The sequence below is a fragment of the Amblyomma americanum genome, chromosome 2 (assembly GCF_052857255.1).
Source record: "Amblyomma americanum isolate KBUSLIRL-KWMA chromosome 2, ASM5285725v1, whole genome shotgun sequence".
In the NCBI taxonomy this organism is placed as follows: domain Eukaryota; kingdom Metazoa; phylum Arthropoda; class Arachnida; order Ixodida; family Ixodidae; genus Amblyomma; species Amblyomma americanum.
In genome coordinates this window covers 48,165,081-48,179,272 of record NC_135498.1, presented here as the reverse complement: position 1 = coordinate 48,179,272, position 14,192 = coordinate 48,165,081, and the positions used below count along the sequence as shown (strand labels likewise).

The 14,192-nt window shown below is 47.9% G+C and overlaps 1 protein-coding gene across 2 annotated transcripts in view; it reads right to left on the bottom strand.

The window, feature by feature from the left end:
• The window catches only part of E23 (ABC transporter G family member E23), a 213,265-nt gene extending 200,119 nt beyond the window's left edge, over positions 1–13,146 (bottom strand). Inside the window, exon 1 of one of the 2 annotated variants that reach the window (XM_077654247.1) lies at positions 12,959–13,146. Coding sequence is in view for 1 of the 2 variants with exons in the window: in XM_077654244.1 (XP_077510370.1) it covers positions 395–483 (89 nt within the window). In the remaining variant the exon portion in view is untranslated. Of the gene's footprint in view, positions 1–394; positions 1,126–12,958 lie in introns of those variants that run through there. The other variant, XM_077654244.1, reaches the window with a different exon arrangement.
• Between the last annotated feature and the right edge of the window lie 1,046 nt (positions 13,147–14,192).

Below are 14,192 nucleotides of genomic sequence, written 5' to 3'. Positions count from 1 at the left end.
CGGAGAAAGCGATGAAAGTGACAGTAAATTTCGCCAGTGTCCAGGGCATTCCAAAGTGACAACGAACTCTTACACACGCCCGGACTTTCTCGACAAGCAAACTTTCGCGCGAAACAAGTAAAAAGAAAAAGAACAGAATCTTGCGTGGGCGAAAGACTGACAGCGTCGGGGCGCGTACAACCGAGAAACGTCAAAACAGAACCCACAGACCCACGTGCGCGCGACACCTTTGTTTGCGCCGAAACACGCCTATCTGAAGGAATACGATCGCGGAGAACCAGCTGAAAGAAAGTAAGCCACAGGTAACAGCCAGGCGGGCTCCACATGTTCGCGGGTGCACACGAACACTGACAATGACGAGAGGTCTAAAAAAATGAACGGTAGTGGCACTGACCTCCTGTTCGAGCAGACGGTGTACTTGTCCTGCCTGGGCATGGTCAGGTACTCGTCGCCCAAAATGAACAGATCCTTGGAGATGATCATGGCTCAGCCGGTTTCGTCCGATCTCGCCGCAAAACGACCGGGCCAGGCGTCCGAGCGGCGAACGCCAACGCACCACACGCAGTGAACGACAAACACACACTACTACGGCGATCGCAGCAGAATCAGCAGCGGTGGTAGTCAGGCCGAACCGCGGTTCGCCGGCACGGCCGCCCGGCTCACGGGACGATGCATCAGCGCTGGTGCTCCTCCGCTCTCCTCTTCCTCAGCAGCTCAACACAAGTGCAAAACAGCAACAACGGCGGCAACGGCACTCACGCAGCAACAGAAGACCGCCCGGTGGCATTCACACACAAAACGCGGCGAGCACAAAACGCGAACGGGGCAGCAGAAAAATGAAAAGAACCAGGGAGGGAGCAGTAGCACGCCGGTGGGGTAGCTTCAAAAGGAGCGGCGGGGGGAGGCCCGGCACGGCGCTAGAGGAGCTGGCAGGTGCCCGGGGGTGCCGGTGGAGGGGCTAGCGCAGGTGCTCCTTCAGCAGGTGAGCACCATCGGGTGCACGGCGTCCGGCAGCCCCGAGGTCCGGCTTTGAGCGGCGGCGTCTCTCAGAGCCTAGCAGCGTGCAGCAAGTCGCCGGTGCGTCGCTCGCGACGGCCGCTCGCAGTCGCTGTCGACACAGTGACTGAGTTATTTGCGACGCAGGGCGGCTGGCGGCGCTGGAGGCGGCAGCGCGCGCGCGCGCCGGAAACGGGTTGGGCCGAGTCCAACGCAGCGCGCCGGCGCGCCGCGAGGGAGGAGCGACCGGCGCAGGCGGCTGCTGCTGCCGCCGCTGCCATAGCCGGCTGCGCTGCTGTGCCGCTTGTGTGCTGGGATGTCCATCACAGAGCTCGCCAGACAGTCGCGAGACGGCGGCCACCGGTCGAAGCAGAACCCGGGTGTTCCCTCGACGCTCCGCGGTTGGGCTCCGCGGGCTTAGCCAGATAGAGAGCTGCTGTGCCGAGGCGTGGTTTGATGAGCGGTGGATTGGGTCGCTGCTGCTTTACACACTGCTTTACAAGTCGCGAGATTAGTTTGCGCTTCCGGCATTCAATGAACTGGACGGGAGCCACGCTACTCACAGTTTTGTCATTCACAGCCATCTGTGCTAGCGATACTTTCAGTTAATCATCGCAAAGATGTTACAGCTAGTCTGTATAGTTGTAAAACTTGACGTAGAGCCTTTATATTATATGCGTGTTATGTAACTTTGTACATGTGACTTGATGTCCAAAACCGAACGCTGCAAAAGAGGCCTTTCATTAGATTAGGGAGGCCCCAAATATAACGAGAATTTGTATTCAATGCTACCGGTTTCATTTTCACCAAATGCATTTCGGTATTTTTAAACTGTCATCTTTTACTTCACTTGACAGTCACGATGAAAGTAAGTTGCTGTACCACAAACTGATTGCCAATAAGAGAGCATAAAAATGACAATATGGGAAATTTGATAAAGAACTCAGGTAAATATTGATGCACGAACATATCTGTACTATCCCTTTCGATACGCACAATACAAAATAGGCACTCGTCACTCATGCTCCCAGCGAGTACAATTAACCGATTCCCAGAAGCAATCCGCAATATTAACTTCATATAAAGTTAGCACTATTTGGACAAGTCAACAACCTCCTCTTCTAGACAGAACGCATTGCGGCATTTCGTGGTATTTGTTTTTGCTTCTTTTTACGCGCAAAAAGAAATCTGCATATTTCTCCCTTTTTCTCGCGCTTGCATGCGTTGCGTCTGAACCCATTTCTTAGCTACGTCTAGTACAACGCTGTGACCTAATGCATACTTATATTACTAATGCGTTAGTGCGAGATGGGTCAGTGCAAGCGGAAACGGTTACCGCCATCTATCAGTAGCCAGTGGAAGGCGCACCTGCCACGGTGGGCAGGTGGCAACCTGCCCATCGGGCTACGAACGAACTTGGTATAGTACCTATACGTATACTTATACCCCTGTCACACGGGCACTCTAAAGGCACTTTGAACTAATGCTCCTTTACGCTCCCAAAGGAGCACTACTTCAAGGGAGTTCGTCCGTGCTACACGGTCGCGGAACGACCTTCGCAAGAAGCTTTTAGCGCCCTCATCGGCGAAAAGCGTTAGTAAAATTGCAAACCTCACTGCACATGTAAATACAGAAATGTCACATTTTTTTGGTAAATTAGTTTTATAACCGTATTATGTTAAAGCAACAAACAACATGGCCGACATGGCGGCATATTTACCGTGGCTACCGTGACGCTCGTATATCTGGAACGAGAGTATGGCGTGGTGAGACTGCCACAAAACAAATGATCTTATATTTTAAAACACCACTAATCTTATGAAGTGAATTTATAAAATGAAAATTGAACGTTTCTTTTCCCAATTTATTTATGCTGTTAACTCGCTGGGAGAGAGTGCTCCCTTGAAGCCTCAAAGGACTAACTCGAGCTGCCTTGTTTCGAAGCTCCTTTGAGCTAGGTGTCCTTTGGCGCGGCCGTGTGGCAGCGCGCGTTCGTCCTTAGAGTAATGGAGCATTAGTTCAATGTACCTTTACAGTGTCCGTGAGACAGGGGTATTAGTATACTACCTCGAATACAACAAACCTTTGCGTGCTACCTCGTATATAACGAGCTTTCGTGTGTTAACTTCAATTTTTGACTGCTAACGCATTCAGACGATCCACCGAGGATCGCCTATCAGTTTTTTTTTTCTTATCAGATATTTATCAGCTTTGCCTGCATCCAGTTTTCATCACTTAAGCGTTTTTGTGTAACACTCCTGCTGTCACCGTGAGCTACCTCCTCCCGAATGTATTTTGCAATTCACGCACGCATGGAACACAACAGTCTCTGAGCTTGCTTCTCATAATGAGGCTAAATATAAAGCGGGAGGAAAAAGGACGTCAAAAAATCTTTACAAAAGACAACACAGTAGAGTTTTTATGGGGCTGCCCATGCCTTCAGTCATAACAGCAGGAAGCTTCCTGAGAGTTCACTTGTCTTTTTTTTTTTTAACGATCATACGATTAAGGTCCCTCCATGGGCAACATTGCGCTCATCAAAACATTAACCTCCATTGTATTGTTTGGCCCATTATGACCTCAGTTGCCGCTGCACCTGTGAACACCATATAGTAACAATACTATAATAAATTTATTAATGGCCATGCTGTCGGCTACAATATGCGTCTTTCTTTCATTTCTCTATCTTTTTTATTTATTCGTTTGGTTTATGGGGGTTTAACGTCCCAAAGCGACTCAGGCTATGAAGAACGCCGTAGCGAAGGGCTCCAGAAATTTCGACCACCTGGGGTTCTTCAACTTGCACAGACATCGCACAGTGCACGGGCCCCTAGAATTTCGCCTCCATCGAAATTCTACCGCCGCGACCGGGATCGAACTCGCGTTTTTCGGGTCAGCAGCCGAGCACCATAACCACTGAGCCACCGCGGCGGCGACCACAAATTTATTCGCTTTATTTATTCCTTTATTTATTTATTTATTTATTTATTTATTTATTTATTTATTTATTTATTTATTTACCTTTCTTCCTCTCTTGCTTTCTAGCTTAACAAGGGCCCGAGGAATGTGCCTGTGCCCTGAAGTGTCATCAGGGCTTCACCGTATGCATCTCTCAGGGCGAATGGCCTATAGAGGCTCCTACAAAGAAATGCGTCATGGTGTTAAGATGCTTGCTCCAGGGCGTTAAAGGGTTCTAATTAAGCGCGCAGAGATGCGACGGGAAATGGCGGCTGTTTTTACGAGCCTTTTGAGTCACGTTGCTAAGCGAGGAATGCTCCAGTGCACCGACCTCGCAGGCCCTCCATAAATAGCGAAACCGCGCACAACAGCCAGGACCCGTAGCTGCCATCGCCTCTGCACTGGACCCACCGTGTGAGGCTGAAAACACGAACCAAACTTCTGAGGCACCACATCGCCTTCGTGCGCTGCTGAGTATCGCATATAACACAGAAATGCAGCCTTTGTCAAAAATATGCCTGCAATTGGGTTTTTCTTCAGGATCGTGTAGGGGGTTGTGTCTCGTTTGGTATCAATCCCATCGTGCCTATTGAGGATGCGAATAACTTTCCCACTCATATCTCCAGAGCAAAGAAGTCTCAGCTGTGTCACAGGAGCCACCATCTAGACACAGCTAGCATTGTAACTCCGGCGGCGTCAGTAGTTTTGACTTATGGTGCACGTGTTGTTATACATGCAAATCAGAGACATGAAAACGAAGGCTAAGGGTCGGAAGATAAATTTATTTGATTTGCAGTTCCTTTTTCGGAGTGCAACATTCTGTGCAGTAAAAAATAGACAAGCTTAATATGGCGATCAAGTAGGTTTATTAGCATTCGATCGTCTAGGAACCGATGATGTACGCTCCATTCCGGAAAAACAGTAACTACGTCACATAAGCTACACACAGTCTCATAGACATTTGCAATCATTACTCCCTATTATGATGTACAGCGTGCTGCGGTGTGAAAAAAAAATTAATAAGATAAACTAAATATGGCAATATCATCGTGCATTCCTTTGCACTAGATCATCCCGGAACGGACGGACATACAGTCGCGATCTGGGGCAGTTAATGGAACGCTCGCTTATTACGTACTACCATCAAATTGTGTATTCGAGCATGGCTCTGTGTCTCAGGTCAAACGAACCGTGGCTGCAGCACTCGGTTAAAGCGAACGAAGAAGCTATCCCTGCTGCAGTATGCAGGCAGCGCGTGGACGGCAGACAGCACGCACGTGCGCTGCGTGGCGCTATAGTCGTATACAACTCAAGAACGAAGCGGCTTTTCCCCGTTAAAGGAACCCCTCCAAGCCAATGGCGTCGGCCGATTCTCATGACCCTGCTAGCTTGACAATGCAGGTGGCGGCATATGAAATGGGCTAGTCCCCTGCATTGTCACGCTAGCATGGTCATGAGAATCGGCCGACGCCATTGGCTTGAAGGGGTTCCTTTAACGGGGAAAAGCCGCTTCGTTCTTGAGTTGTATCCGACTGTAGCTACGTCGCTCGATCCGCACAAGTTTGTCGCGGATGAGACAAGAGAAGGCCGACATGCCACCAGTTGCCGTCAGAGCCGTATATTCCGTGAACGCTTTACTGCTTTTTTTTTTTTTTACTAACGTGGCGTGCCTAATGCACATCGCTATGGCGGCAAGGGTTTCGTTGAGGTGCACAGGATAGAGCTGGGAGAGCTTAAAAGCAACGTGACCGGATTCGCTTTGCGGAAACAGACGTGCACAACATAGTTTTGTCAAGGAATAAACGCCACTTTGCTTAACTTTGTCATTTTAGCTGTAATAAGGGAAGTTCAATTACTACTCGGGTACAACGAACGCTACCCTTGCGACCGTCAGGTTCGTAATAACTGGGCTCCACTTATGTGTCCCCCGCGTCCAGAACTAAAAGCAAGCTGCACAGAAGTCGAACGCACTCTTCTGTGGAATAAGGATAAAAATAGAGAATGCAATTTTTAGGCAAAGCACTCATTGTGCTGTTTTAACGCAGCTTTTGCACAAACGCCACTAATTAAAAAGGTGATGTTGATTTGGCGCAGGGTGCGGGATCCCACGTCCTTATCCCTCCCCCTCCCCCCCTTCCGTACTTTTCTACATGCCTAAAATGGAGAGAGGGGGCGAATCAGAGCCTTCTTTGCGACGCAGACATAATTGCTCGATAAAATCAGCACGTTTCTGGCATATATTTCACTTCCAAGTTGAAGACTCGAATTTAAGGAAAAGAGACCACTATTTTATGTCTTGCTTAAGAGAATATAGTCCGAAACGAGTATGATTAAGTAGCTATTGAAAGTAGAGAAAAATAATGTTACGATACACAGTCGCGAAGCGAAGACGACGTTGTTGTGTCGCTGGGCAGTTTACGAAGACGAGGACGCTGCCGCTAGTGCTTGAGTGACCCGTTTCCTGGTGTGTCTTCTGTGTACGGCCTATCGTTCCTGTTGCTGAACTAACCTCGTAATATTTGGTGGAGGTGCGGGGTATCGATACCACTAACAAGAAAGGATCTTTTTATCTATCCTAGCTTCCTTTATGATGATTCTCAAAGTTTTCGCAAAACCACAGCGAAAAAAAGAAGAAACCTGTCGGCACTGGCAATGCATTAACTGCACAAAACGAAAACCAAAAGTCGCTGTTTTTACAACCGCACCTTCGAACAAGCATGCTCCAAGGCAGTGGATGCCAGTCGATCATCGAAAATCATTCACCTCAGTGCTCTCCGCTCAGCGACGCAATAACAAGGGAAATTAATCTGTGATGTTTCTTAACTGTTAATCTCTCGCGATCAGCCAAAAGCTGGAACTTCGATCCAGGCAAATTTCTTCATTGAAAGAAATTTAAAGCAGCCTTGTGGAGGTACTTTCCTGGTGTCGACAACAGACAGGTTGTTCTGAGCTCTTCTGCTTTTTTTTTTTTCAGAGAAAAAACGTGTCCCTTGAGTCGAACACCATTTTAAAAAGCGTGATAAGTGTGCCAAAGAAATTTCGAGAGCTTTAGCTAGCGTGTGCTGTTCTTTCTTTGTTGTCGCTTAACAGACGACCATGTAGGATCCGGAGACGTGACCGAAAAACCACATAGGGCTCATGGCCACAGCCAACTTCCATTCTCATGACGAAGAACATTCCTTCTGTGCAAGGTAGCCGGCGGGTCATGTGCGTGGTTACCTCCCTGCCTTTTCGTTTTGGTGTGTCTCTTATCATTGTTATTTGCTTCAAAATATGCGCCGAGATCATTGCACCCGAGCCTTCGGGGAGCATGGGAGGATTTTTTGATAACCGTTCACTACGGTTTCGCGACGCGAGCTATGAAATTTTCACGCACAGCGTTAAGTTTGCAGTTTTTCTGAAGAACGGCCGAAACACACCCCGTTTCCCTGAGAAGTTCGGAATGCTAGGTTGACTGAAGAAGAAGCGCCGAAGCCGTTTCTTGTCGCTGGCGCGTCTGCTGCTGTCATCCACTGTCGATGGTTCTCATTACGGAAGCAGAGGCCGCGGGTCCATTAACTAAGCTGACGCCCTATCCCATCGCAGCCGCGCGGCTGCAACAAAGGGACTCTGGGTGCCCAATGAGTCAAGGTCTTCTCTTGGTGTAATTTCGTCGTTGTTAACAGCCTCGCCTGCCACCTGAACTCAAGAACCTTCAAAGCTTTCGGCAGCGCTTGACTCACGGGTCGGGAACGGCGGATACCACGGCGGTTTCGTCACGTAAAGTTTCTCTCTCGTGTAGAAAGGAGGCCCAGGCCGCCTTGAGCTTCCCCTGTTGATCCTATGGACACTCACTGTCCAAACCAAGCACAGGTGGGCACTGAGCGTGGGTCTTTAATTGCGGCATAGTATACTCTGCCGTCTGCACCTGTAGAGGTGTCGCTGCAAGAACAGCAGCATCATCCGGGCCCCTTGGAGCACTAGGCGTTCAGCGCGTGCACTGCCGCAGCAGCCTGAGCAGACGCAGCGTCCTAAAGCCAGCCACCGCCACCACTACCCCACCGAAGCAACGGCAGCAGGAGCAGCGCCGGCGGTCAGCGACCCCCTCGAGCGGCGGCCGGGCCTGCGAGGCACGCAGCAGCAGCAGCAGCAGCCGCGGCTCTCCCGCAGCGAGAGCGAACGAGCGCGCGCGCCGCCACCGCTGCTCCCTCCTTCCGATATCGGTCCAGATTAGCCGGCCTTCCTGCTTTCCCAGTTATCCACGAGGAGAGGCGTCACCCCGTATAGGCTGCCACCCCGGCAGCCGAGGCAACAGCCCTATTTTGGGCCCCGTCGTCGTCTTCTTCTGCGGGGCTGCCGCTGACCGCCGCACTCCCTAGGCCTGCTGCCGACGCCCACCCGTGCCTGCTGCCCGGCACGACGACTGGTGTACTATACACGCGGCCCTTCTGGGCTCGCATGCCATCGACGCGCATATATAGTATGCAGGGTTGCTGTTCTGTTCGCTTTCTCTCGACACGCCAGAGAGTCGGCGGCACGAGGAACCAGGCGCGCAAAAATGGCCCCGATTTTTTTCCCTCGTTTCGCGGTCGCGCGGCGGTCCTCGCACGTGCCGATCGAGCGGCAGCGGGCCTCCCTCCCTCGCTGTCTCGAGTGACCAAATTGTATCTATATCAGGCTGGACATGCCACGGGAGGGGAGACGAAGAAAGCGAGTCTGGTTTGCTCAGTGCCGCTTTGCAACGTGGGTTAGTGAGCTCGGAGCAGAAGAGGCGGTCGCGCCGCGCCGCGGCGCTGCGTATGCTATGCATATGCGGTTCGACTTGGCTTGGGGTCCAGGGCGAGCCGGTGCTTCTTTTTTTTTTTTTTTTGTCTCTGCGCGCGCATTGCCGCGTCTGTTCCACTTAGCGACTTCTCATCATCCTCATCGCCTCATTTGCGTACGCGGCTTCTTCTACGCAGGTTTATTTAGAGCTGGTTTGCGCACGGGGAAGTACATGTGGACTATGGTGCGAACGTACACCGCTCTAAACAGTCTCGCACAGCCTCCTCTCGCCTCATACAGTCGCGTGGCACATGTTTGGTAAAGAATGACGAATACGAACCGTTATATATACACCTTTAGCGGGCCGTGGGCTTTATGAGCGCATGTACTAAATACAAACCTGGGTACACACGGGACTGAGAACGTATAGCTCGATTCGTTTTCTCTTTCGCATGATGTCTCTTTCTTTTGGTATGGATGGACATATAGCGTCATGAGTTTTGCAAGATTGCAGCAGCCACTGCAAGCGTTCTTAACGCTGCGACCGTATTGCTGCAAAACTGGTTCACCCATCTTGGTGCTAGTGAAGACGCGCTAAAGCAGCTTTTCCGTGTTTTTTTCTTTTTCTGTCCAAACATTGAAACCTAATCTGACTGTGGAAATAAGCGATTTCCTGTCAGACTTTTCTTTCTTGAAGTCATTGTTTTCTCTGTTTCACCTCTTTTCGTTCAAAACCTTGTGCACTCTTGTTTGCATTTTTTTCCTTTCTACTTTCCTTTCTTTCGTATTATATTTCCTTCTTTCTCTCTTTTCCTTTTTCATTATTGTTTTGGTTGCCTTTTTTCATCTTGCTTTATGATGACTGACACAGAACCAAAGCGATGGAAAACGCTCGTTGTTTTACCTGTATGCGATCATTTTAAATTGGGTGTCATGCGCTCATGATGATAATGGCGCTGAGGCGCCCCAGAAACTTTACCAGCGAAAAGATACAAATATTCTCAGTGACCTTTACCTTTATAACCAAAGCAGAAAGGAGCAGAAAGGAAGAAATGAATAACTAAACAAATAACGAACTAAGCTGGTGGCCTCTGATATCTGATGCAGCCAGTGTACTTGCCTCGGAAACTAGATCCCCAGGCTAATAACCGTTGCTGCCCACGGGGCTGTAATAGAGTTCATATACATACACAAATTTCGATCCGGTGTCCTGCAGTCTTTGTTAGGGAGCCCCTTATCTGAGCCGCGTGGATTCTTCTCACGTAGTCGGATGACGTAACTGTGCGCCGCGGGTAATATCGGCATTCCAGCGGCCTCCATAGGTCACCGGGCGCGATCGAACGGCCATCGAGCACGCCGGTGAAAGGATTGCGGAGTCATGCGCTGCGCTGCCGATCCAATCACGCTTCGCCGGAGTAGCTGCAGTGCTCGGTATCGATCTGAACAGTGTCGTGTCCTTTGATACATGAGACTCGTACAGAGAACCATGACGGTCTTGCGAATACCTGTACGTCGTGGGTGTTCACTTAAAATGACAGTGCGTATAGGAAAAGGGGACACGGATCGTCCAAATCAATATCAGCGAAGCTAAGACACGCAGAAATTTCCATACAAAAGAGTATACTTGAGATTAATGGATATCTGTTCATTCACATGTGTGTAGATTTAAGATATCTGGGTATACAGCCTCGGTCAAAAGCATTGAGGCCGCATAGTTTGCCTTTGAGCCGTACAGTGTAGCACTTCTCAATATATTCTAGCTTCCAGGGAAATCTTAAATGCCACATATACGGTTCAAAAGCTAACCATCTGGCCCGAAAACTTATATATATATATATATATATATATATATATATATATATATATATATATATATATATATATTAATATATATATATATATATATATATATATATATATATATATATATATATATATATATATATATATATATATACAAGTGCTGACGGGACATAGACTTACTTACGTTCTTCAACCAGTTGCCTGTTTACTCATGGTTATCTTCTGTCTCATCACTTTTATGCTGCTGCAAATTTGTTCTGTGTGGCTGCCTTATATAAATCGACCCCGTTCACCCCCTATACAAATATAGCCTCTGGTCGTCTATGGAAAAACTTTACGGTAAGCTATGTCCGTCTATGGCCTTTTAATGGTCATCTCCACATACCCAAAGAAGTACTTATTGCCGCCGGCTACTGAAAATCTGTGCCACTGAAGCTATAATATCAGAACCATGCAACAGTTTTTAGCTGTCTATAGAAAAGAATAGCCGCTTGAAACCAGAACAAAAGAAGGCCATCGGAGAGGCTACAGCTATTTGGGCCAATTTACCATAGCCGGCGACAGCCACCCTGTTTTTTTTTTTTTCCTGAAACAGGGAGTTATCGTTGCCATGAACGGCCTCTATAGCAACTCTATTTAAATTCATAACAGAAATAAGTGTAAAAGCTATTCTCAATTCATTTAGCCGCACTGATGGCGTGACTTCTGAGTCGGCAAAAAGAAAGAACAAAATAACGACCGACCGACCGAACAGAGGAACAAATGAACAAGCCAAAGAACACGTGAACCTCTGTTGCGAAGCTAAGCCAGCATTACGCGAGAGCTTGAGCAGTGCGCCAGTACGATTTCATCACTGCTGTACAGGATTAGTCTCCTCCCTGTCATCGTCGTATTTTCCTCTTTGTGCCGCTACCTGCCTTAACGCTAAATCAATGAGACTTCTTACAGATATGCTTTTTGGCACAACTAATGACGGTAAGGGCTTAATGCATCAAATTCTTTTACGCTGTTATTTTCAACGTTAATACCCCATGTGTTTAATGTCGTTACACTCCATGGATGACGATGCAAAGACATGCAAGCCACCGTTGGTAAATGTTACCTGAACGCAGACAGTGTTAGCAAGCATGAAATGTGGTCACTACTGCTAAAATGCAAGATACTGTGCTGCAGAAAATGGCACTCATTTACTATGGCAAGTAGAAAAAATAACCATAAATCCACGCGTTAACTAGCTCTTCAGTCAAGTGGTTCCAATCATTTTGCACTAGTAAAAATAGCACCGCTTGCAACGAAAACGTTGTGGAAAAGCCTCACCTGATTAGTATAGACGTGAACGAACCATTTATTACAAATGGGAGTACGTTGCATTTAAGTTATAACTTACACGCTACTCTGGGAACGCAATACGACGAGTTACAGCAGTAAGCATTTTGCGGGCAATGAATTAATTGTGAATTCGACAAATTGTTAGCGATTATAAAGGGAACGCCATTTTCGTTCGATACCACACGACCGACGATAAAGCTTAAGACGTGTTGCGCTTTGTGTCATTTTAGTGCTCCTGTGGGCAGTGGTATTTAGCCGCTTCAAATGCGAAATTTAAATCAGTCGAAAGTGTCCCACAACGAAGAGGAAGGGGGGGGGGGGGGGGGGGCATGATATTCGTGCATGGTGTACGAGACCATCGTTACTCCTAAACGCCTTTTTATGGCATGTCCATGAGCGAAGGCATTTCTGCTAACAGAACCATTCTGCTAGCACGAGCCTTCCGAGAGACCACCGAGCAGGGCCAGATAGGCTAGAAATATCTCAAGCGCATCTTGTAGGACGGCTAGGTGAGAGCAAGATAAACACTTGAAAGTTGGAGCACGTCTCCCTTTCGCTGTGGAGCTGTTGGGAATAAAAAAAAACAAGATTAAACAAGAGGAAAGCGGGAAAAAGAAGAGCAGCGGTAGGAGGCAGGTCATTTGAAGTGTTTTGGCTTAACCCACGGCTTTGCCCATTTTCCCCAAACAGGAGCAGGCGAAAGCTTAAAGAAAGCTACTTGGCGGCAAACAAACATTGACGGCTGACATGTTATTTCTAGAAAAAAACTAACTAAAAACTAAAAGCTAAAGAAGACTAAGTTTGACTGCTTAGCGAATTAATCAGCGAGAGCTGTTAAACTGCGGGCAGTGCTGCACAAGTGAAGGCGGAGCAGCTGTCAAGGCCGCCTCCTGTCGCTGTCGCTAACGCCGGTCGATCGGCTTTCCCTTTGGGCACCGCGCGGTAACAGTGATGCGGTAACAGTGATGGTCTTCACGCTGTTGAGTGCAACGTCGAGATAGAGCAGCTTCTTCCTGCTGGGCAACATTATTTTTCTTTCTTTTTATCTACCCACACTAATATATGTGAATCTGCCGTAGCAATGCAGCTGCTGCGCCCTCTGACGTCACGTCAGCCGCTGCGCGCTCACCTGCTGCTCCTTGGTTGTGATGTCACGCGGTTCACGTTGCGTCACGTGACGATTTCTGCACTCTCGCTGTTCCGGAGCCCCCCAGGGCGTTTAACCCCTGGAGGTTACCCTCCGGATAGTTACCATGGTAACCATCCCGACCACATTGAAGCTCCGCTCAGAGAGGGCGCCGTATAATAGCTCTCGCTCTGAAAAAAAAAAAAAGAGGAAGAAAAGAGGTGTTACCATTCAGCTCGCCAACTGATGGCAGCAAGTAACAGTAACAGCCACATACCTTGGCCTCTTCACTACAGCTTCTAAAGCGCGAAAGTAATGTCTTGTTTCAGAGCTTGTGATAGCGCAGATATACTGCTTCTCACGTAAAATTATGCACATATATCTATAATTTATGACCAGACATATTGATAGATCGCGCGTATGATTTTAGAAACTGCAATTTGGAGTTTCTTGATTGCGCTCACTGCAGAGCTTTAAATTCGACTGCTTGCATCACTGATGCATTAATACGCCAGCATGGGTAGGCTAGCGGTGACCCGTATTTGCAGCGATATAGGCGCTGTCTGCCTAATTATAGGGCTGATCAAGTCGGCTTAGCAGACAGTATCGACCGCTGCTCAATCCAACTCAGCAAAATGTCAGGACAAGTGCGTGGGGTGTGCGTCACCCTTACAAAAAAGGTCTATAGATAGTCCATAGTCTGCTTATAGACTCTGTTGCCTTCCTATAGATATTTACTTTTGTCTATTCATAGTCTATAGACTGTCTATAGACTATGAATAGACAAAAGTAAATAGACTGTCTATAGACAAAAGTCTACTAAAAGCGTATGACCATATATCTCTAGATTGTCTATAGCCTGTCTATAGGATTTGTATTGCGTATAGACTGTTCGCTATTGTTTGGCTATAGAGAGTCTATAGACTTTACAGGCAGAAGTCTATGGCCAGTCTACAGACTGTCTAAAGAAATTTTTGTAAGGGCATGCTCAAAATAGCGTCATGCTCGGGGCAAATGGAATCACCACTAACTGTTTTATACATATCACAAGCTCGATCATACGCAACAATTCCTGACAAAATCAATTTTGAGAGAAAAAGAGTTTAGGAACGCAATTTTTTCATATATTGCAAGATTTAATAGTAATAATCATTCTATCCGCTGATCTCCCGTCGACAGGCTTGCATCTTTTTACTATTAACGTTTTTGCGATCATCAAATGCGTTCCCCATTGGTT